Source organism: Camelus dromedarius, chromosome 15, assembly GCF_036321535.1.
Source record: "Camelus dromedarius isolate mCamDro1 chromosome 15, mCamDro1.pat, whole genome shotgun sequence".
NCBI lineage: Eukaryota > Metazoa > Chordata > Mammalia > Artiodactyla > Camelidae > Camelus > Camelus dromedarius.
This window is the reverse complement of record NC_087450.1, coordinates 33,165,538-33,190,915: the sequence shown is the minus strand read 5'-3', so window position 1 is coordinate 33,190,915 and position 25,378 is coordinate 33,165,538. Positions and strand designations below refer to the sequence as shown.

At 40.3% G+C, this 25,378-nt stretch overlaps 1 protein-coding gene across 6 annotated transcripts in view; it reads right to left on the bottom strand.

The window, feature by feature from the left end:
- The window catches only part of THADA (THADA armadillo repeat containing), a 286,630-nt gene that overhangs the window by 134,897 nt on the left and 126,355 nt on the right, over positions 1–25,378 (bottom strand). For all 6 annotated transcript variants that reach the window (XM_010997148.3, XM_064494536.1, XM_064494535.1 and 3 more), the window contains one exon: positions 1,797–1,965. In XM_010997148.3, the coding sequence (XP_010995450.2) occupies positions 1,797–1,965 (169 nt within the window). The remainder of the gene's footprint in view (positions 1–1,796; positions 1,966–25,378) is intronic.

Sequence of the window (25,378 nt, the reverse complement as noted above, 5' to 3'; positions counted from 1 at the left end):
CTGGGGGTTGCACAATCTTTTCAGAAGCTCTATAAGATTAAACTATTTTCAAAATGACACTAAGACATTACTTTCTTTTTACCTTCTCGTTCTCTCACAAGTGTACAATGGAGGTGGGTGATGATGTCATCTCTGTAATGACTAATGAAATGTGTGCTTGTGAGTTCTTGTGTTTTATTTTCTGTTTTAGTTTCTGGTTAAATATTGAGAGACAAAAGCTCCTTGGGATCCTCAAAAATTTTTAAGAGGGTAGAGAGGTCCTAAGACCAGTTTAAGACCTGCCAACCTAGAACTTAAGTCCCACTCAACCCTGCATTTCCCAGATGGACTGATTTCCCACCCAGCCTGAGCCTTTCTATATGCTGTTTCCTCTGCATGGGCAGCTCTTTCTCTCCCTTCCCTTGGCCAACTTCTGCTCTCTGCTTAGATGTCACTTTCTCTGGGAAGCTTTCCCCAACTTCCCCAAGACCAGTCAGGTGGCCCTGCGATGTCTTCCCTTAGCACATAACTTTGTGATTGCCCATTTTCTGGTCTTTTTTTTTCCTCGACTCCAATGCAAGAACCGACTTATCACTATTTTGACTATGACACAGTAGTATGTAGGAGCCATTCAACAAATATTTGTTGAATAAATAAAACAACCAGAAAGGCAGGCAAGGAAACAGGTCTATCTTACACCTAGATAGCTTATAACATATATAACATATATTTGGATCTCACGGCCATCTCTTACCTAGATGGCATTAGTGACTAAAAATATCCGTTCTCATTATAGTACAGACTCATTAAAACTATGATAATAATGACTATCTATGTATCTTATTATGTCCCAAGTACTACTCTAAGCATTTTATATGCATGAATTCATTTATACACTATTATCTTTGGTTCAAAAATGGAGACACAGATGTACAGACAGTGAGTGATGGATGTAAGAATGACACCCAGGCTAGTCTGCATCCAGAGTCACATGCCCTTAAGCACTCTACATACTGCCTCCCATGGCGGCAGTGTGGACCTCAAACTTACAATATACATTTGAATCTCAAGGCCATCTTTTAGATCTACTCAGAAATCAGAAACATGACCTGCTATGTAAATCCCACCCCAGCCCCACCCCGCTGTGAGTGACCATAGCAGCCATGTGAACAGCAGAGCTTCTCACCAGTACCACCTGTCCCCAGGTTGACAGCTAGGGTTTAAAAAAAGACATTTTCAATAAGAAGTCTATTTCTCAATCCTTTGTTGTAATTGAGTCTTTTTTAGAACTGTTTAGTTAAAAGCAATAAATATTTTGTATATTTATTCAAAATAAAAGTCTTTTTCGTTGCACAGAGAAAATAGGAAAGTAGGGTTTGCTATTTCATGTACTATGTGCTAAGCTGCAGGGCAGACTCTCCCTGATGTGTACAGCCCTCCCTATGCCTCTTGGACTAACCTCTCTTTCAAGGAATGCTCACAACTTCACCCTGAAACAAGGAGTGGCCCAGAATTTTCTGCAGGCATACTTGATGGAAAAGACAAAACTATCTGATTCAGAGAGGTAGTCCAAGGGGGAAAGCATGCTGTAGAAAATCTAGGTTTTAATGCAAAAGGTGATCTGACTGAATCAGAGTGTGACACTGCATTCACGCTGATGATGAAAAAAGCACACTGAGGAAAGACTTGTTCTTTCAGCAACAAAAAAAGTTCCACAGATAAAGCTAAAAGCTTGTGTATCAAATCTTCACCTGCTAACAGCACCAAAGTTCATCCGGTAGTGTTTGACAGAAGTCACAAAAAGGGACTTAACTTACCTGGAGAAGTGTCCCATGAATATGGTTTTGCCGGAAACACTGGTCAGTGCAGTTGGGGAGTTTGGCCAGCAGAGTTCGGATGGTATCAGGGATTTCATCTGTCATAACAAACGGGACCAGGGCACGAGCTGCCATCTCCCGGGAGCGGTAGACAGGTGAGCAACCACATCTGGAAAGAAGAAAAACACAAGACCATTCGATACTCATTTCCGTATCTGTCCCTTTGCACATGCTGATGTTCCATCTAGCTCTGGCTGGGACATGCAAGGGCGGGGGTGAGTGGGGGTGGGGGGGTGGGGGGGTGTGGAGGGGAGGGGTTGCTCCTATTCCAAACGATGTTTTGTTTTGTTTTTTCCCTTAGTTCTACAGATGACTTTGCTTTTCTTATCAACATCATCAACATCTATGATTCTATCATAGGGATAAACGCAGACAGGGTCTGGAAATAAGACAATAGACTCTTGCTCCTCAGCAATCAAACGAATTAGTGGGCACTCATAGTGAACAAATGCACCACGATAAATCCAGGAAAAATGATAGACACTTTCGTCTTTGAGGAGCTCATACTCTGGTTTGCAAGATGAGAAGTACATTTGAAAAGATAACTGGAAGCATGAGACAGTACTGGAAAAATGGTAAGCAAGATCTTGACATTTTGGCTGCAGGAGGACGAGGCTGTGCATTGTGAGTTGTAGTACTGAGAAGGATGAAGCTCAGGAAAGCAAGCGTGATTCAAGTATGCTGAAAGAAAGCAGGCAGCTGTTTCAACCAGGGACGGTCGTGTAAAGCAAAAGTAGACATGCTCGAGGTCACTGTGTCTGGCTGAAGTAGAGGCTCATGAATAACACTGGAACTGCAGCTGGGGGGTGTCGTAATGGCAGAGTATATGCTCGGAACTTACTGTCGTAAGAGAAGAGATGGACCCTCAAGTCACCATATCCTTGCTTCTTGGGCTGACTCATACCCAAAGAGCCAGTTCTTAAGTAAGTGAAAGTCATGGACAGGTGGTCTTTTGAGATTCTACAAAGGTCATTGGAAAGGCAGGTCATCTAAGGGCCTCTTGACTTTTTTTGTAAACACTCAGAACCTGAGCGTCCACAACCATTTTGTTGAAATCGTGCGCTTGAGAGCTTTCACAGACAGAGTCTTATTTGAAAGGAAAACCCAATATGATAAGTCCTAGCTTAAATAAATTCTTGACTAGAACTCTCAAGATTTCATGATCTTTCATCCCATTAAAAAAAAAACAACTCAACTTTTATAAATACCTTAGATGCCAAGAATAGGGAAGATCAGAAGACAGCAGACTCTGCAGGGGAAAGAGATGGCCCCTTGGGTTTTTTGGCCTCTTGTTTGTTTGTTTGTTTTTTCCCCCAAACTAATAAGCATTCCAAGAAAAATTACCGGTAAGATCTGGGCCATTAGGCCCATGTGGCCATTTAGGCTTAGCAAGTGGAGAGACAAAGCCCTATAACAGAAATGCTCCCAACACCCTAGGGGTATCACTGACATTTATCTTAATATGACAATAAAAGTACAGATATAATTCCTGTACAAATGTAATGATCCAAGCAGAATTTCATCATGGGGAGGCAGGAGGAAGTAGGGAGAGGGGAGAAAGAGATACACGGTGGGTCAAAATGTTGTGTCATTTTTTTTTCCCCTAGGACAGTAGGTCCGTGAGATGGGCCCATCAGCACACATTCTGAGGACGGAGCAATGCTCCCCTTACAACATGTCATGAGAAGGCACTGAAGGCTGAGGCTACACTAGGCAGCTAGAGAACTCCCAATGGTTTTTGACTGGATTTTGCCAATTCACCCATTTTCTCATTTATTTTTCCTTTAAAATGATTAAATGTTTGATCTGTAATTGGCAAATGCAGTAAGAGGTTTGCTTTGGCCCATGGTGGGTTGGGGGAGTGACTGAGAAAGCTTCATTTGACGGAGAAAAGAAAATACTGGGAAAAAGCTTTGAGATTTAATTAGCAAATGACCTCACTCAGCACAGTCATTTGTCGGGAGCTTCCTAGGCTGTCTGTCCCCCGACCCGTCCGACACACACACTGTGTTAAGAGTGTGTTTTATGTTACCGAAAAGGCTCTTGTGTATAGATGTTTCTTTTCAGATACAAATAATTCTGACATGGTAAAAGATGTTTAGCTTCTAATTAGCAGTAACTGTACACTAAAGAATGCCCCTCCTTTTGCTCCTGACCTTTTGCAGATGATGATTTCCCAAAGATCTCTGGCATCCACACAGGAGAAAGAATGGAAAGTAGGAAGAGTGCCAGAATTTTCTGCTCTCAGATACCCTGTCCTAGGGTACTTTCCAAATGCACACAATCAGGTTAAAGAATAAAACAAAACCTCCCCTCTAAAGAGTAATGCAATTACAGAAAAAGAGAAGCCTATTTTTAAAGTAATATTTAATTAGGTACCATTCATTAGAAAGCAATGACTAAATGTAATTTCAAACTCCTCTCTTATTGCAGATTGTTTAAATGGAAGGATAGAGTCCAGTCAACACACACACACACGCACACACACACACACACAAATATCAAGCAAAAAACAAAACAAAACAAAACTTCCAGGCTACTTCTGTCAGTCTTTGGGGGCAGAGACGGGGTCTGATGAGATTTACCTTCTCCAGGTATATGTGGCCTGGAGTGTGAGGGATAAGCACAGTCTTTACAGCCCTAGGGGAATATATACAGTCATCTAGTTTGGTTCACTAAAGGTGCCAATGTCAAGCAGAGGCTTTTCAGGGACACAAAATCTATAAGGACAATTAGAGCCCCTAGACTTTTGTCCTACTTCAGACCCTGAGGTTGGTGACTTGGACAAGTCGTAGTCACCTTTCTGGGTCTGTCGAGCTGACGGTGATGGCAACAAACTGTACCCAGTGTTTCGATGTGGTGGCTAAGAGAACACTCCAAGGAGTAAGGTACCTGGGAAATACAAAGTTTTCATACTGCATTATGCCCTTGTTAAGACAGGATCGGCATATTCTAGGAATGGCAGGGCTCTCCGTAGCCTCAATGAGAGAATTAAGACTGTGGTGTGAATGCTGTACCACTTAAAAAAGATAAGACAACAAAGTGATGATATGATGGCAAGGAGATTTTTTTGCCTCCATTATAAAGTGATGAGGACAGGGGGAGGGCATAGCTCAGTGGTAGAGTACATGCTTAGCATGCACGAGGTCCTGGGTTCAATCCGCAGTACTGCCATTAAATAAATAAATGCACAAACAAACAAACAAACCTAATTATCTTCCCCCCAAAATAAAAAAAAAATTTTTTTAATAAAGTGTTGAGGACTCTGGACCTCTGCTGAAAGAAGTGGGCAATGTCTATTCTCTTAGTCTCAATTCTTTGGAAAATAAAGCAAATGGGTTTGGAATCTCAAAGGTCATTTCTTCTTTTACCATAGATTAAAATCCTTTCCTCAGTATCCCTAGCTGTGTTCTAGGCCTAAACATTGCAGGACATGCAGATGCTGGTGTCTTTAAACCTCGACCCCTCTCACTCCAATAAACCCGTTCCATGTTCATTATAATCATGTATTTCTCAACTGCCTACTGTGTCCTTGTCCCCGTGTAACAGAGATAATGACACATCCGTAATGGTAAGACCTGCATCCCACAATTGTACAGCCCTTGGCAGTTTTATAACATGTCTGCACACCTATGGTCTCTTTACAGCAGTCCTGTAGCACAGGAGGGCATTATAAACCTAAATTCACAGATAAAAAGTAAACTGAAGCTCAGAAAAGCTAACTGGACCCTCAATGATGTGTAAGCAGCAGTGTCCAGGCCAGAACTGCCATCCTTGGCTCCAAGATGGAGTCTGTGGGCTCTTCCAAGCCGAGGCTCACACCTGGATATCGAGGGAACATTAAAGTATCTTCCAGCTAATAAACACAAGCTTTAATTTACAAGTATATGGAAAAACTCTAAATTAGAGTGTTGGCTTTTTTTTTTTTTTAACATTTGTAGGATCATGAAAACATTTCAGAATCTAATGTAAACTGTGGATTCTCTCAAAAGAGAAGCAGATTTATGAACATACACGTACAATTTCCTATACAATTTCCGGAGGTTCATGACACACATTCAGAACCCTTGGGGCAGTGTTTCCCAGACCTAGGTCAAGAATCTCCAGTTGCTTCTTTGCACACAGTTGTAACTGTCAGGTACGTGCTCTGCTTTAGAAACGTGGGAATGGGGAACAGGACACTGCTCATGGGGAACTACGAGCTTAGAGGGGAGATCAGTAGATAACGAACATGCTCACAAATCAGCAGTACCCACGGAGACAGACATGGGGGTGTACAGCGGCACAGAAGACAGAACAGGATGGAGAGTTGGAACTACTTTCTGGAGGAGATAAAGGACCTTTGAGTGAGGGTGGTATACACCTCTGGACTTCAGGATCTCTGGTGGACCCTGGAAAATTTAGAATATAGTATTCAGAGCAGGCAAATACCACACTTGAGATCATCTAGTTTCACAGAGTGATGGCTAAGCTTTTTTCCAAGTGTTTCCCTCTGCTATTTACCCTCAGAATCTGTTCCAGTTTTCCTGAAAGATTTCACAGGTAAGTGGCTGGACATCATCCATACCTGCAGGTTAGGCAGGGAGACATGCACAAACATGCACTGGGTTGGGTAACAGAGAATCAGAGAAAAGTCAGTGCCCAGGCCACAGGGAATCTAGTCTAGTGGAAAAATACAGGCCAATCAGCCAAAGCTTTTGGGGAACATAAGAAATAAGTGTAGGCTGTTGCAGGACAGAGGTGGGTCACCAGACAGGAGGGTGGGTGGTCTAGCAGTTCATGGTCCAGCTGTGACTAAGTGGGATCAGGCAGAAGGAACATTTGCTTTTGGCAAGAAAGAGGTGTCCTCTCCAGGTCTGTGTCTTTCCCTCAAGGAACTCAAACTGCCCCCCAGCCCATACAATCAAAAGGGAACTGAGGTTTATTAAGTGACTACTGTGCACAAGACTGGCTATGTACTTCAGACACACTGTTTTATTTACTTCACTAAATCTTCATTATAAAGTCACCATCATCATCCCTATTTTAAGATGAGGAAAGTGATGCTTCTCAACATATCTTAGGTCATAAAACTGGCAAGTGCCAGTCCCTGCATTCTATCTGGATTTGTCCATCTGCAAAATTCAGTCTAAGGTTGCCTCAAAATCTTCAGGGCCTTGAAAGAGCCCAATGTTTCCAAAGTAAGTTGCCCTAATCACATTGAGGTATGAACGATTTATGGATACAACTAGTTCCTAATTGGTAGAATGTGAAGCAGGGCAATAAAGATGATGCTGATAGTAACATTTACTAAGCATTGATGAGGGCCAGACTTAGTGTTAAAAGCTTTGCATGTATTACATCATTTAATCCTCACAAGGCAGAATGGCTGAGAGAACATTATTAGGTAGTGTTGGGGAGGTACTTTCGAACTAAGAGGACTCTGTAAAGCCTGGTAGCTTTGAGTGAGCCCCCTCACTACATGAGAACCAGAGTGGGAGTCTTGAGAAAAGTTGCAGAATGGCTTCAGAAGCTAGCCAATATCCTCTTCCGCTCTCCCTCACTGACCTAATTAATGTTTCCCCAGTTCCTCTGCGTTCCCAGACCCAGATCCTGTCCTGATCCTCACTTTCCAGAAGTCAAGCCCCCAAACTTCTGCTGATGATGAAAATAATCATCCACTTTCTCTAGATGCCTCTACTTGACCAAGGGGTTAGCAACTTGGAAGCTGGGCTGAGTTTGAAGAAGATATGTCTGACCTACACCCAAGTCCCTTCCTGAATTTCTCAAGCTTGCCAATATGGTCTGTTTCTCATAGAGCATGGCCATCTGCTCTTGCGGAATGGCCATCTACTGACAATCTTAAAAGCTGAGACAACCCTATCTTGCAGGATATCTCTAAAGGGGAGGGAGGAATAGGCTGAGATTATACTATATACATTAAAAAAAACTTTCTGTATATGGTCTGTCAAGCTGATCATTGTTTCATCCTTGTGCCTTTGCACACTGCAGTTCACACTTGCTGGAATGAATGTCCTTTCGCCCTTGTACACTTGGGGAACAATTCTTCATTCTCCGAACTCTGCCCAGGTATCACTTCTTTTACAAACCCTCACCATACCTCCTCTGGGCAGTCAATCCCTTTCTGTCCTATGCCCTGTCACTGCAACAGCATGCTTACGGCTGTCAGGGCAGGGGGCACATCCCATTTGCACTCCCCACAGCAGCCCTCAGGCAAAAGGTTGGCTAGACCAAAATGACCCTGAGAGAAGAAACAGGGTCTTTATAGTTCTGAATAATATAGCACGTAAGATGAGAGTTGAGAACATGTTCCGGAATCCAGCAAACCTCAGTTTAAGTCCAAGTCCTGTCACTTACTAGTGGGTGACCTTGGACAGGTCAGTGAACCTCCTAAATTTTTATCATCTATAAAACAGGGAAAAGTAACTGCTTCATAGGCTGTTGTGAAGCTTAAATGAGGTAATGCATCTCAAACATAATGCCAATAAGTTAATGGTCAATAAATGGTAGCTATTATTGAATCTAGTAGATGGAGTAACTTTCAAACTTAAAAGCTTTATCCATGAGTACAAATTCTCTTAGTGTTCTCCATCTCAAGGATACAGAGGCCTGCTGTACCCAACAGACTTCAGGGCTCACAAAGGCCTGACCCTCCACCCCCACAAAGGAGCTGGAGAGGAGAGAAGGAAGACTGAGTTTCTCTGGGGCCAAATGACTTATGCAAGGCCCACTGCCTCTATTTTTCAGGTTCCAAATTCTACTTTGTCAATTCTAATGCTGTTTCACCAAAGACATCTTTTTCCTTTTCATCGTGTGTGGCTCCTAGTTTCACTTTTGCCTTCGGAAACATGTTCATGCGTGGATACGTGCGTGTGCGTAAAAGAGAGAAACCGCTGAAAAAAATAAGTCTGTACCAGTGAATCTGAAAAAAAAAAAAAACAAAAAAACAGTTCAGCGCATCCTGCCACTGTGAAATATGTTTTTATTCTAAATGTGGCGTTCCTGAAGCCTTTCTCACACATTCTCAGGTGAGCCCAGGTGCCATCAAGGTTGCCAGATTCTCCACTTGTCTTTCCTATAGCAATTTTCAGTTCATCAAAGGACCCACCACCACCTGAACTACTTGTTCCTTTTCCTGCAAGTCAAACCACCAGCACTTAGAAGCTGCATTTACTGTGATCTTGCCCTCTGCACAGCTCATGGATTTCTTTATTCAAATATATTTCTTGGAAGGGTAATGGGTTCAGGACTTTTGAAGTTTGATTTTTCAAAAAAAATCCTTGGTTTGGCTAGTGAGGGGGAAATAAGGGCAGTAGGCAGTAGTTAAGTTAAAAATCGCCCATTTCCAGCTGTCATGGACAAGTATATTCATATATGTATCTGCAGGTAGAATGTTTAGCTTAAACATCTACTGGGCAGCTCAAAGCTGTAACTGCTCTTTGCAAATTAACTCTCATCAACATGTTAAAAGCTTTTAAAAATATTTTTATGAAGAAATGCTGTCAATAATTAACAAGCCACAATAGAACCTTGAAAACTGCAGTGTGTAACCCCCTGGGACACACCAACCAAAGAGTAAGCTGCAGAAGGCACATCCATTTAAAGGTCACCTCCACTCTGCCTCTAAGTTACCAAGGCTTCTCCCAGCGACTAGCCACAGGCTGTTAATCCCTAAGTGGTGAAACCGGCAGCTGCCAGGAGTTGAGAATTAGCCTCCATCACTTTGACATCCCTCCACTTGTCCCTGCAAGAACTGGGCATAGCACTCAGCCACTTATGTGGCAAGGACACAGGGTCATGGATGCAGTGGCAACAGCTAGTTGCATTCATACCATTCCTTTCACTGTCAGGAAACAAAGCAAGGGAATTTTCCAACAGGGACGCAGTAAGCTATCCAGTGTGCTGCTTACTTTAAAGAGATCTTTGAATAATGCTCTTTAATTATTCAGAATTACAAACATGTTTTAAATAAATGAAAGGATGCTTTCTGAATGCTAATCCCTGGTTACCTGTTGATATCAGAACACAAGAGTTCTGAAAAAGCATAGAGTATGAAAATTATATTTCATCTGAAATTTCACTTCATGCTTTCATTATTTTTTGCCTAGACAACAACAAATACAATTTGAAACTGAATTTTTCAGATTCCACTCAAATTGCCTAGACAGCTGGAAAGAAGGTTTTTTCCTCTGGAGCACTGAAATGCGGTTATACCCTAACAACGATTCTTTCCTGACTTGGAAAAACATGGTAAAGTCTTTGCAGCAACATATACAAAGACATTGGAGGCCTTGGAGACTCAAAGGGAATCACTGCTTTCAGTCTTTCCTCCAAATAAAACGGAGTATTATAAAGTGAAAAAAAATCCATCATAAATGGTATAAAACGTTTTACACAATGAAAACAACCAGTAGACTTAGTTTGAAATTTTGGCGTGGTCTTCCCTCCCAGTCCATCTGTGGATTTATCTCTGACCCTAGACCAGCAAGCCACTTACTAGTCCACTGGTCTCTTCATGGACAGCTGGAAAAGTGGTCTGGATCTACCCTCGGGGCTCTCAAGCTGGGATAAGCTGTGTGCAGGGCAGGAGCTGAGGGCTACGGGTTGTGCAGACCTAGGGAAGGAGCTGCACACTGCTCTAAGAGGGCAGAAGCCCTCACACTGTGTCTGCCACTGGTCTGCAAAAGATCCTGGGATGAACTCATTCAGGCAGCCAGTCTTTAAAGGAGCTGAACGTAACACCTTGGCCTCAGCCTGTCTTCTCCTTTTCTTGCAGTTAGTGAATGGGTTGGAGAAAATAGTCCTGAACAGGCTGGGTCCCCTTGTGGTCACTGATCAAAGGCCAAGTTCTCTAAGTGATTTCAAAATGTTGAAACTCACCGCATTCACCTTTAGGGCATGGGGTTCCACATTTACAGTGAGTGGTTTTCTGTTCATAAACCCAAGACCAGGTTGTCAATTTAAGAAACTACATAAAGGTATAGAGAAAATTTACTCTTTTCTTTCAAATATATATATATATTTTTATATATATATAATATATATATATATATTTATATATATATAAATATATATATATATATATATTTTTTTTAGGGGGATGATTTGAAAAGGAATGTTTTTGGTCTCATTTTTAAAAGGTTTTTTTGTTTGTTTGCTTTTTAGCTGTCATATGTTCCAGAACCTATGATAGCTCTCTCAATAGGTATCACGACAGTAAATACAAATTCCTCATTCTGGCATTCAAAGCACCCTAAACCTACCCCAATACTGGGTGGCCAAAACACAGGTGCTGAGTAAATTTTTCTTGGACTAACAGAACTTGACTTTTCAGGTGAATCTTCCCGAAAAGATATTAAAATCTTGTAAAATCTAAGCATCTTGTGAGTCAAGTGAGTGCTTAACAACCCCGATGATAATTTTTAAATAAACACTTTCAAATGTGAACAATTTTATTAACCTCCCTTTTCACAAGGATTTGTTATATTTCTGAAAGATTCCAATACCCCTGCTAAAACCTAAGGAAAGAAAAGGGAAAGGAAGGTAGGAATGTTTACTGAGTGTCTGCAAGATGCCAGGCAACATGCTAGGTGCTTTCAAATATTTAATCTCACTTTTAGTACTCACATAAACCCTTTGAAATAAGTATATAATACTATATAAACATATGTCAGCTTTTGTTTTAGATGGTCTAGTGGGAACATGTACAGAATGATGAGTTACCCAAATAAAATGTACCCACAATCAAATAAACTGCATTGTGCCAACTTCTTTCTGTTGTAGTAAAGGATGTGCAATCCTTTATAAGCAATTTATCCCATTAATTCCAATGGTTGGAACTCATATTTGCAGATCCCATACACAATGAATTGGTGGCCTAAATGTGTTTCCTACTGCTCTAACTAGTGTTTAATAAAATAAAACCTAAAGCTTGATAATGTACTATCTTTAAAGAAGGCAAATTAGTCACTAAGATATAGTCATCCATGAAACTAGTCTTTGGAGCACAGCCATCAGCCCAAAGTTTGTGAAGAGCGCCATACCAGACTGGGGCAGGCTCCCCAAAGGCTGTGGCAGTGTCCTCTGCTGTCCTCTCTCAATACTGACCACCTTGGGTCAAATCATCTACAGTCTTTCAAAGTACAGTATTTATTTAGAGACAAGTTCAAAATGTCCAAGAATAAAAATCTTAAACATTTTTAATGACAACAGACACAGGTCAGTACATTGGCAGGATCTTCATGGGCTTATTGGGGGAAAATAATACACGTAGCCATTAGCTTTAAGTGACTGTTTTGGTGGAGCGAAACCTACTGTTAAGCAGAAATTCTTACATCATCCCTTAAGGGAAGCAACTTTTAAAACATCCTCAAATTAAAATATTAGTATCTAAACGTGGCCACAGGCAAGTTTCATAATGTCCTTTCACATGCTCATTTGTAAAAGGCGATGAGAGTAAGCCATCTGTAAGGTCTCCTTCAATAATAAAATACTATAACTCAATGGACATTTAAACATGCCAGGCAAATAGCTATCTTTTTTATTTTAAAATATCTTTATGACCTCTCTTGACTTGTTCCATTGCTTAATCTCATAACAATATTGAGGCTGATAATAGAAGTTTTATGTCTAACACAAACCACACTCAATCTTTCTATAGTTGGGGCCAGTTTTCTCTGGTTTGAGACTCTTTGGAGCTGGAGAACAAATGGCCAGTGTTTTCTACACACAGGAAAACCCTTCATTAACTATATTGGAATCCTGTCATTAAATCACCCCTACTCTTCTTCCCTTCCGTGGGCTAAAACAGCCCCAACTCTTTTAATCATGTAGAACCTCTTCTCTAGAATCTAGTTAATTATTTTGCTTCTACAGAGAGTTAAATGAATCTTCCCCATACTAGCAGCTAAAACAGTGATTTGTGCTACTGCTGGATGAGGGAAATTTGAGCATTGCTTTTAATCTGATTCCTCTCCAGACACTGCCATTTGTTTTTTGCTAAAGCTAATTCATACCCCTGAGTGACCCTCCTCAGGTTTCATAGCAACACTTCAAGCTAAAATCAGAAAGACAGAATTTTTAAAGACCGTAGAGTACAAGAAAAGTTTCAAAAAATTCCAAGAAATTGCACGAAATTTGGGGCCTGAAAAAAAAAAATAGCACAAAAGAGCAAGGAATATTGAGACGTTAGCAATAGATCTGCCCCAGGGAAGTTTCTTATCTCAAATGAAGACTACAATTAGGTAAATTAAGTCATACATCAGCATCCCTACTGCATCCAAATAGACCACTGCCAACCCTATTTTTAAATACCTTCAGGGAAAGTTTTACATTCTCCTTTGGTTGCTCTAGTGCCCACATTCATGTCACAGTCAAAAAGTACTTCCTTAAATATAATTATACTCTTTTCTTGCTGCAACTTAGTTTTGTTTTCCTGGTTCTACATGCCAGGGGAATAAATGAATCTATGCCTGAAAGAATCACCTTTTGATTTGTGTCCAGAATATATTCCAAATAATAAGAAAACAATTCAACAAAAAATTGAATCAAACTTTGAGCCAAGACATCAGCAAAGAAGATACATGGATGGCAAAGAAACACATCTAACGATGCTCAATGTCCTTAATCATTAGGGAAGTTCAAATTAAAATCACAGTGAGGTATCACTACTCACTCACTAGAAAATTAAAAAGAACGAGCACACCAAGTGTTGGCTAGCATATGGAACCAGTGGAATTCTCATCCTCTGCCGGTGGAAATGTAAAATGGTACAATCACTTTGGAAAATAATTTGGCAGTTTCTTAAACAGTTAAATGTACATACACCTTCTCTACAACCCACTCACTGCACGCCTAGATGTTTACCCTAGAGAAATGAAAACACATGTCCATACAGATACTTGTACACAAATATTTCTAGCAACCTGGTTTGGAATAGTCAAAACTAAACAGCACAAATGTCCATCCACAGGCGAGTACATAAGCAAACTGTGGTATAGCTATCTATACAAGGGAATACCATTCTGTGATATAAAGGAAGAAACTAGTAATACATGTAATGACATAGATGAATCTTAAAATTATTATGCTCAGTGAAAAAGTCAGACAAAATAAAAGACATAATGTATGATTCCATTTATATAAATTTCATAAAGTGCAAATTAATCTCTAGGGATAGAACATAGAACAGCTGTTGCCAGGTGATGGGAGCAGGTTGTTGGAGGAGGTTACAAAGGGGCACAAGGAAACTTTTGTGGGTGACAGACATGTTTGCTACCTTGACACTGGTGATGGTTTTATGGGTGTTTAAACTTATATGTAACAATTATACCTCAATAATGCTGTTTTTTAAAAATAACATCCCACATTCATCAGAAATGTTACTAAGTTATACGTCTCATTTTGTTTTTCCTTCTCAGACTCCAGTGTCATCTCCAAAACATCCCAAACCTTCTCTTTCTCATACTAAACAAGCCTAGCTATTTCCTTTGAACTTTTACAACCAGAACTAACTTCTCCTTGTGCTTTCTTAAAGAATCAAATCAATAAACACTTAAATCCTAACAGTTAATTGCATAAAAATCAAAAACCAAAAACTTTATTTTTCCCTCCCCAGGAAACTGTTCCAAAACTTCCACATGCTCTTCTAGGACAGGCTCAGAGACGTTAGGCAACTTGACCAAGCTCACAAAGCAGTGAGTGGACACGCAGGGAGTCACAGTCAGGTCTGTCGGACTCCAGAGCCGTGGTGACTGCAAAAACCGGTGTGCCCCAACTAGAAGACATTTTTACCATCCCAGGATTGAAATGTTAAGAGAAATTCAACTTTATAACTCTTATGTACACTTGACAACTCACAGCATTCAACCAAGCAATGCCGAATCTGTTGGGCCAGCTTTAATAAATTCTGCATTTAGCGATAGAATTTTCCATGTGGTTATTATTAAGGCAAAACAGATTTTTCCTCCATCTTGAGTAGATTGGACCTCCTGGTATCTTTTACATTTGCTTATTTTGATAATTTGCTTATTCCATAGTGAAAAGTAATTTTCAACTCATCTCTGTTTGAATCATGCTGAATTCTGAACAAACAGAAACCAAATTAGTGAACTATTATTTAACATAGTCCCAATGAATGCACAATGGAGACTTCTGTACAAAGTTTGAAGATGAAACAAAATAGATTACACACACACACACCCTCAAATCCTACCACTAATTAAAAAAATACTAGTGTTACAAGTATACAATTTCAGTGGTGGTATTATCTTTGTTCAGAAGCAAGGTACATAACTATATGGTCGAAGCCTTCTAGCATTTAATTAGGTTACTAATTATAAGGAGAATCACATTACCTTTAAGTCATTCCTCGGGTTGTTACTGAGGCTTAATACATTAATTTCATGGTAATTGTATTTTAAGATGGGGATCACGTCAATAAAGAATTCTGGTATGTCCATGTGACTGAAGGTTTTGGCTGTGACACAATTTGATACATTTACTAGGAGAAAAATCACTGCTAATTCCCACTGCTACTTTTAGTGGCCAAGAGATATTTTATATTGCATTTTAAGCATCAGTAAGACTCAAGAAAATCTTCACAGAGGATATATACATGAATAGAAAAAGAAACAAAATCATTAAGTGACAGTCCTTATTTTCATTTGAATTCAACTAACAAATTTAGCATCAATTCATTATCATATTAATCCCCAGCTTCCCTCCTTGCCCATCAAAAAAAAAAAAAAAAAAAAAAGTCAGTGCAAATTGTATGAGTCATTCTTCAATCATGCCAAGGACATAACCTCCAACCCAAGATTAAAAATAAAGTGCTATGTGTAAAATTCAATACTGTTTAACTTCTGGGTGCTAAGATCTAATAAATACAGCATTTCAAAAGAAAATGAAACAATCTGGATCACTTCCGTTCAAGTTTCATGATTTCATTGGTAGATTTCTATGGCTGTGGCTACAATTGCTAGTATTTGGATACTTGGTAAATTGGTGGAATTTGAAATCATTTAGTTTATAATTTGTATCACCAGTTTCTACAAGGCACAGAAAAGTTCTCCACTCCCTCACGTACTTCAAAGCATTTCATTCATTACTCAAATGATTATTCTGACAAAACCATTAGTCAAGAAAAAAGCAAAGAAATCTTATTTTTTAACGTGGAGATTTTTAACATGCACTTTTCACACCAGACTGCTTTATCTACCCGTTATTTTGGAAAAATCTTTATTTCCTAAAAGAATACATATTTTTTTAATTCAGATTTTTCTTACATATGAGGTCAGGGCTTGTTTTTACTGGTTTCACTCAAAGTGAACTTTTATATTTTAAATTTACTTTAACTTCTTCCTAAATTCCTATAGGTTTTTGCCTTTTCTAAGGAAAATACTCAAATTAAATATGAGAAAAGTATTGCTGAAACCATGGTGAATATTTCACAAATACCTTCAAATAATGGTAGGAATAACCCCACCCTGCCCTCCTCAACCCTTGTTCCCAGTCTCTCTTATAGGGAAAAAAAAAAGCACCTTTTAGTCAGAGTTCTGAGTTTAGCGCTTTCAGGGTTAACAAGGAAAACAGTTTACCAATTTGGAATAGAGCTACTTTCATGCTTTCTTTTTCTATGCTGAAATCATATTGTAGTTATATTACCAGGTAACATGTTTGTCAGGTTCGAGAAGTTTCTTGGTTTAGCCAAAAAAAAGAGCACTTGTCCTCAAAAAGAACCCCTATCACCAGTGAGGCTGAAAAAGCTGGTTAAATCACTGGTCAAGAGTCAGACTTACAGCAAAAATCGGCTGGGCTGACAACAGAACCTAGCAGGAAAATGTAAGGTCAGACTCGAGTTTAATTTGGTGAAGAAATATGTGCTTGGCCACTTAATGGCTGCAGATATGCAGATAAGGTTAACTTAATACTACTTGTAGTGATGGAGCACTTCAGCGCCTCTAGTTGAGAATCAGAGCAACAGATGCTACTATTCCAGCCATCAAGAGACCCTCTTCCTCTCCCCTTTGTTATATTTATGGAAGGAGAATCTCTATAGTAGCTTAGAATTAATTATTTTCAATGATGATTTCATTCCCCAAGCCCAGACTTCCCAATATGTCCATATGATGGGGGCAAAACAGTCTCTTTGTCTTGTGTTCATTAAGGTTCTCTGTGTTTTCAGTGTCACAACTCTTAAAGGGTGTACAATACCTCACATGCAAAAGCAATCCTGTTCAATATAAAGCAGAACATGCAGCCCAACACTACAGTATTTCCAACTGTGACCGAAGTGCTGGAGCTGCCAGGAAGCAAGGATCATTCGCTCATTCATTTACTCGTTTATATCAGTAAAATATACATAACAGAAAGCCTACACATTTGTACGTGTACAGTTCAGCAGCATTAAGCACATTCACCCAGCAGTTTTAGAGAGTTTTAGACTCGCCTCAATGTCTAGATACCAGTCATTCACTGGTTGATACTCAGGGCTTTGCAAAGATAAACACCATTCTATTTCCAGGTAACCTCTTGGCTAAGTATTCAAAGTCAGAGTTCATTCAACACACTAGGGTTTATACACTTGAGGTGAGGAAAGAACCGCCAACACCAAGCATTTCTTCCCAGATGGAAGACAGAAACTCTGATATTCTCTTTCTTGCCATTAAACCTTTCAGAAAAGAAGGAACCCACTATTCCCTGACCTTTGGGATTTTTACAAACATCAGCCTGCAGTTCAGGACACAGACAAGAAACTGTCCAAGGAAAACATGCCCCCAAATGAACAGGATATAAACAAAGCTGTAACTAGGTAATTAACGGTAGGGACTTGACTCCCCTCACTTCGCTTCTCTGATAACGATCTGGCATTTTATCAGCAGGTCTTTTATCTGGAAGGATTCACTGTGTTCTGCTGCCTGGAACTATTCTGGGAGGGGACAAAGACAAGCTTTCATCTTGGAACGGAAATGGAACCACATCTAGAAGGGGTGAGAAAGAGTCAAAGCTGTAAAAAAGACCTCCAAAGTCTTTCCCTGCCAGCAGGGAGAAGTAAATGGAAAACAGGATGCCCCGTTTCACTGAACACACGGGAGCAAATTCTGGTAGGGAAGAAGTCACTGTGGTCGTCACCCTGGCCACACGTGTGAAGCTGGCAACTTGCAATCTGTCTTGGTTCCAAGCTCTATCCGCTATCCCTGCCAACCGGGCTTATCCTATCTCTGACACTACACCCAACCAATGTCTCTTCCTGTCAAAATCAAAGAAACTTTAATATTATAATTCATACTGTGGTTTCAATGACTGATAATACTTTAAAGCAATATATACTTCACATTGGGATTTCCATTTTAGAAGGGATCAAATCCATATACTTAAGGAATGAAAGTCTACCTGTGAAACTTCAAGATTCAGCTCAAAATGGAGGAGGTATCCGAGAAAACTGAAGGGGGCGGGGCATGGAGAATAAAAGGCATTGCTTAATACTTCTCAAGTCATTTCACATAGGTTTCAACTACCCCAGGGGTGAATCTGGTCTGGGTGAGTAGGTCCAGTGGGTTAGAATCTGCCCTCTGAGTGACCATGGGTGTACATGTTCATTAGGAATAGGACATGTTCCCTGATCCGCTCCAAACATGGCCACTCCACTCAGATCTCATAACATGCCACAGACTGGCTGTGGAAGGAAAAACAAGGCTTTGAACTCCCCATCCTACTTAGAACCCAGGAATATTTATCCAACGTTAAGCCAGGGTGGCTGGCCAATTTCAAAACCCACAGCCTGGGGCTTATAAACCAGAGCACAGATTGCCCAGTAAGACTAGTGCCCTTCCATCAGGCTGTGGAGCAATCCTGTGAAGCCCGCTAGGTTCCCATCCAGGGCCCTCATGACAGTTCAGAGTGGTGCAGACAAGGGGGAAGGCGCTGGGAAACCGCTCTGCTGGCCAGTTTTCCACGGGGAATTCTATCAGGACGTGGCATTCTAAAGCTGCTACTTCAGGGACGTGTTCAACCATGCAGCACAATGCAAATCCCTCTCTAGTCTTTTCAAGTTTTTCCTAAGTCCGGTTTTCATTCTAGCTATGAATTAAATTCTGATGTCTTAAATCAGGCAGAGGAAAAAAAAATGGGTAAGAAGTGATTGAATTATATTAATTATATGGCATTGAAGCTCAGCTAGAAAACAAGAATTATGTTTCCTAAGTTTCTCTTCACTAGACTTATGCAGGTTATAATTAGTATTGAAAGACTTTTACTTTTCACTTTATCCAAGCTGAAAAGAAGCTGAGCCTTAAACTCTGGCTTTACAGGAAAAAGAGATTCTTCTGGATTAAAAAAAAAAAAAAAAGAATAAACAGTCAAGCAAAAAACAAACCAACATACTTACCCATCACCCAAAAGGACAGCTTAAGGGACTTGCTCAGTGTTTGAAAATAGTTTCTACCCACTGCCTTGTAAATTATTTTCTTGTTGGTGTGACACATCCTTTAGTAACAATCCAGCTTTTCCTTGGCTACCTAGATATCCTTCCACAGTTTCTACCAAAACAAATGGCCTTTTCCTGTTTGACTGCAATAATCAAAAAGGAGCAGGCTTATTTACATAGCAGCACCCTTCATATAGATATATATTTCGTTAATGCTCTGGACATTGTAGAAACCAAACAGAAAATCTCATTCATGTGGGCCCGTCTGATCTTGATTTTGTGATTATTCAGAATGAGGTCGAGCTAAAGTTTACCTTTGGGACTGAGAGTTTCATTTAAAATTGGGAGAAATGTGGCCATCTCTTGGGGACTGGTGGCCAGGACACAAATACGCCAGACCAGGAATTTTCCCTGATGCAAAACAAAACAGAACAAAACAGAACAAAACCACCCAGGGGGCACATCTCACACATCTCGCTCTTAGTGTGCCCTCTAGCAGGTCTGGGTAGTAACCTTCGGTTGGTGAAGGAGAGAGGTGGGACTTCGCACATGAAAAATACAAAACTGAGGAACAAAGGAGGATTTCAACCTACCTCAAAGGCCTGTGTTTTATCAATTAATACATTAACCAGATATTACTGTTATCCACCCATTAAAGCAGTTCCCTAAATATACTACATATAATTTGGAGTAATGAAAGTTTCATTTAATAATATTCAGTAATTGAAACACTTCACTGATTTAGACTTGCCTTTTTACGGCATTCTGTGAAAGTCTAGGATTACCACATAAGAAAACGAAGGCAATTTTTAAAAACTGCAACATGTACTGATAACCTTGTGATTCTGTTTTCTTTCTAAGAGAGTAAAAAGAAGACCATCAAGTATTTGTATGAAAGGGCTTTGTAAACTTCAAAATCTTATATAAAGGCTTATTATCTTTTTTTCTTTTTCTTTCAACAACCCTGACAATTTTAAAAATTATGTTAAGTTTCAACAGTAAAAACTCAAGATGGTAATGACAGATGGAAAATATATTTTCTAATAGTTTAAAAATTATGCCTAAGTAGCAGCCCACAAATAATCTCATTAAGATTTTATGCTTCTTAGCCTCAAGACACGTTTTCTCTTTGCTAAGCCATTTATAACTGTGCAATACCCCATGATTTCCTATTATAAGGAAAATTTCTTTTGTAAGAAATTCTCAGTATTTCTCAAGAATCTCAGAAATTCAGTTAAGCCAGTTTTATTTAGCAATCTGTCACAACCACTTGGGCTTAACTACAAGTTTTTGTTCCTTTTCTACTGATTTCAGATTAGGAGATGAGACTAGTAATGCCCAAGGGAGGCAGGGGGGAGAGATATCTCAAGAAAGCAAAGTAAATCCATATGTTTGTTATTTAAACTGCAGGTCAAGTTTTGCATGTTGAGAATTAGCTTGTCATATCCAACAGACAGAGCACCATAAACATGAGCAGAAGGGCATACTGTAGTGCTAAGCACTAACACAGCCAAGGGAGTGGCAAAGAGCACTGGATCTGGAACCAGACTGCCTGGTTCAAATCCTGACCTTACCACTTTGTAGCGGTATGACCTCGGGCATATTTTCTAAACTTCCTACTACTCAACTTTCCCTCTTTGTAGGATGCAGGATGAGAATAATAATATTAGGGACCTCACAGTGTTGTCTTGATGATTAAATGAGTCAGTATGCGTTAAGTCCTAAAATAGTGCCTGGCCCCACTCAACATTTGCTAATTATTATCACTCATCACTAATTAGATGGAAAAAAACAGAGCAAAGACAGGGGCTAAGAAGCAGCACAGCACAAAGGATAGCCCATGATGCCAAAACTCTTCTCTGTCTGATGCTTCACTGTATTTCTATCCTGCCGGACACATCCTCGATGCTGACAGTACTTGTGTTGAGTAAATGAATAAATGAATCAATCTCTGACTCCTTAATGAATCGCTTTTTGACTGTGGACATATTCTGCCTACTCCTGGGTCTTGACTTTTCCATCTCCAAATAAAGTTACCAACACCTGCCACTTGCTACCTCAAATTGACGATCATCAACATAAAGAAAAAAAGAAAATCATTTCAAATTTATTGGAGGGATATCAAAACCCAATGACTTTTAAAACCAATGTTCCTTTGTTACTGAGTACATATGAACACAGTCAATAATACTGGAAGGATCCTCCGTAAGACCCTCAGTCCAGTTTCCTTTCAAGAAGTCCTCTGACTACAGCTGGCCGGGGGGAATGTGATGCTAGGCACACCCTAAGAGATGGCTGTTCAGACCTCAGTGTGCAGAGGAAACACCTGGGGGCTTGTTTGGAAGCTGCTGACTTTTAGATTGCTATGGGACATGCGGGAGGAGTGGTCCAATAGAGAGTGAATCTATGATTCTGTACAAGTTCTAGATCAAGGACTGACTCATTAATGTCTGTGCGTTGCCAGCCGGACGAGTGCACACAAAGTGAAAAAAAGAGTGGAGATGCAGGCCAAAGAGGTTCACCAACATTCAGGAGGAGGCATGAGGAAGGGGCCCTGAGAGAGAAGGAAGAAGCAATGGCCAAAGAAGGCCACAAAGGAAGAGCGCCTTAAAGAAGGCACTGTGCAACGGTGTCAAATTCCAGAGAAAAATCCAGGAAGATAAAGACTGAACAGCATCCAGTGGCTTTTGTCACTCAGAGGTCAGTCACTCCTATTTCACCTTTGTCAGTGAAGCAGCTTCAGTGAAGTGGTGGAGGAAGCATCCAGGCTGCAGTGGTTCAAGGAATGAGTAAGACGGCGTGGAAGTGGAGGCTGCAAACCCAGACAACCTTCTCCAAGAGTCTGGCTATACAACAAGGGAGAGAACTGTGGGTAGAGTGGGTGTCTCCACAGAGAGACTCCATGCCTGATGGTCACTCTTTTCTCCTGTAAATCAGAGGTGATGAGCATACAGGCACTGGGTTTGGGCAAGGACACAGAATAGGCCCTCAGCAAATACATTTAATGATGGATGAACTGGTAATGAAGAGCATTCACAAAATAAAATGAAAGATCAGAATACATGGTGAAGAAGAGAATACTGTGTGGAGGGGAGGCAAAATGAGCAGTCAGGAGTCTCAAATGTTCGGGGTGAGCGAGGAAAATAAGATACAAAGGGAAAAGGTCAAAGGATGTGAGGATGAATGTATCTTTTGCAGCTGATATGACTAATGCAGCTTGTTTCAACTAGAAGATTATAAACAGATGGGTAAGGATCAAGGCCCAGAGGAGAGAGGAAAAAAACTGTGCCAAGCAGGGAAAGGTGACCAAAACATGTTGTCATTCATTTTCCTTGCCCTCATTTTAAGCCTACTATGATTCCTCTTTAGCCTAAATACTCTACTCCCTAATTCATATTTTCTGCCTAAAGAGAAAAAAAAATACATTTTTGATATTAAAATGTTCCTTAACGTGTAGGAGAAGATGACTTTATATTAGTTGCTTTTGGGGCTTGTTAGTCTCAAATCCTTCCATTCAGCATTCAAAATGCTTGAGCACCTCAGCTACAATTTCTAAGAAGATAATTAAGACTAAGAAAATAAAAGCTCCTTAGGGAAAAATACTATTAAAATATTTTAAAATTTAAATATTGCTATATTTGTATTAATTTTCCCATTAGTATTCATTTTTTTTCCATAAGGCTTGGAAATGCAACACTTGGAGTAAATGCTGTTCTTTATTAAAGCCACCAAAGATTCACCATGGATGTTTTCTCCTGTTAAGCAGCAAACCATTTATTTTGTGAATTTCCTGGGTCACCCTTGACTCAAGTGGAAGCAAAGCTCTTTACGACAACTTCCAATCTACGAATCATAAAACTGTCACAATCTTCCCCTTGTTAGGTCCCACTGTCTACAGAGTGGACAGCATGACTTCTCTCTCCTCTCAACAAGAGCTGCTGATCAACACGGTAGATTTTGAAAAGTCCTCGAAACGGCAGACTGAACACCTGTATTCTTTTCTTGCTTTGCTACTAGGGAAAGCCTCCTGGACTTCTCCAACCCACCTGTACTCCTCCCCTTGTTTATAGGCCCTTGGTCCTTAGTGTATCTGCCATATAGTTAAGTGGTTTATAGACATTGTGTCAGGTTCACAAGCATGGGTTTTATCTCACTACCTAGCTCATAAGTTCTTCAAGGATGGAGACCTTTTTCTCTTCACTTTGCATCTTACCCAAGACCTCCTGCTAGCTAGGTCTACAATGGATGTTTAACAACTACTTGGTTAATCTGTTAACTGATTGGATTCTAAGTTTGAGAGTGAATAGCAGCAACAGGCAATGGATTATCATCATTGTCAGAAATTTCACCTAAGAATGAGGCTGTTTGCAGATCAAATCGCTTGTTCTAACATGACCTGAATTGGCCTGTTGAAGTAACAGATAACACTGAAGAAAAGCTGGTCCCTACAAGTTTTGTTTTTCTAGCTTGCTTTGTCAATGCATTCCATAAGAGGTGAACTCCTCATTCCTTTTGCTCAAACACATGTTTAGAAAATGGTCTTAAAGAGATCTGGCACCAGAGATGAAGTTGGCCAGGCCCCTCTCTAGGAACTGAGAGATGAAAATCGGTGATAGCTGACAGAGTATATTTTCATGCCAGAACTCTTTGCAGAAAAGCCACACAATGCAGAAAACATGATTTCATTCCACACTCTGAACCTCGACTACCCTTGGGTGGAATTCAGAAATTCAGAAGTCCATGAGCACAGCCCTCCAAATAAAGCACTAGCTAGGCAGGGCCATGGTAAAGACCAAGTAGGTAGCTGCCCAAACTGTGATTTCACCAGCATTAGGAAACAACCTTCTAATCTCTGCTTTTAGGTCCTCCCTTATGTAAGGCCTGAAATTCCACCGCCTAGATTCATCACTTCATTTCAAAATGTAGATCTCTATAATACAACAAGGAGCTCCAAGGAAGGTAATGACTAGGGTCATTGAGACATCTGTATGAAAGGAAGGAGTGGGCACAGATTTGACTTGTAGGCAAGGAGGAAAAAGAGCCCCGAGCAGAAGTGAACATCTGTACTTTGACAATCTTGCTCAAAGCCTGGCCTGGTGTCAGGGTCACACCAGTAAAACCAGAGGTCAGGATGTCTAAATGGTCATGAGATGGCAGGTCCCTTCTTTTCCCCCAACCTTTGTTAGCCGATCAGGATGGTATAGGGAGACTCCTAACCTTTAATCTCATTCTCTAAGGCTCATGGAATTTACCAGTAACCACAGGAGGGGTGAGTTCTAATCTCCAGGCTGGCCAGGCAGGAGGAAGTGCTACATTAAAAGCATCAGCAAAGCCCTGTACTCAGGTGTTTCTACTCATAATGGGCCAAGATTGGAAACTCCTTTCCTCTCTCTACAGGCATCTCTGAAGAAGATCCCTCTGGAAGTTTGGACAACAAAGAGTTATCTATTTTAATCTCTCTTCAGAAAAGCATCTCTGATTTTTCTGAAAGACTCAGATGTTCCTCGTACTTGTTAGAAAACAATTGTGGCTTAGGCCAACAACTGAAATGGAGAAAAAAATACAGCAACCACAAAAAAAGATAACTGAATTAATAAGGAATGCTTTGCAGACATAACATCCCATAGGCCAGAAAAATGGTTTCAGAACTATCCAGAACAAAGTTATATAAGTTACTTAGAAGCTAAATTTAAATGGATTAACTGCTGGAGGGCACCATGTAGGAGCAGACCACCATGACCTGTGGGCCATGCCAAGAATGGAACCCCAACTGGGAGATGGAGGAACCCATGAATACAAATGTATAAATGTGTGTTGCAGGTTTAGAGGCAGGTTTACCATTTCACTGCACATTTACAATCTACAGCTCGGTTGTTCAACTATTCTGAAATAAGACATCTCAGAAAGATGCCTTGATGGTCATCTAGACCAACCTCAGATGCACTGCAGAAATCCTTTTAAAAATACACACAACATGTGATCAGTTTTCCTTGACAGCTTTCAATGCAATGACCAGCAGCTCAGGATTACGGACATCTGCTCATTCTTTTGAAGGAGAATGCTAACTTCCACAACATTCTTCTTTATATTAAAATCT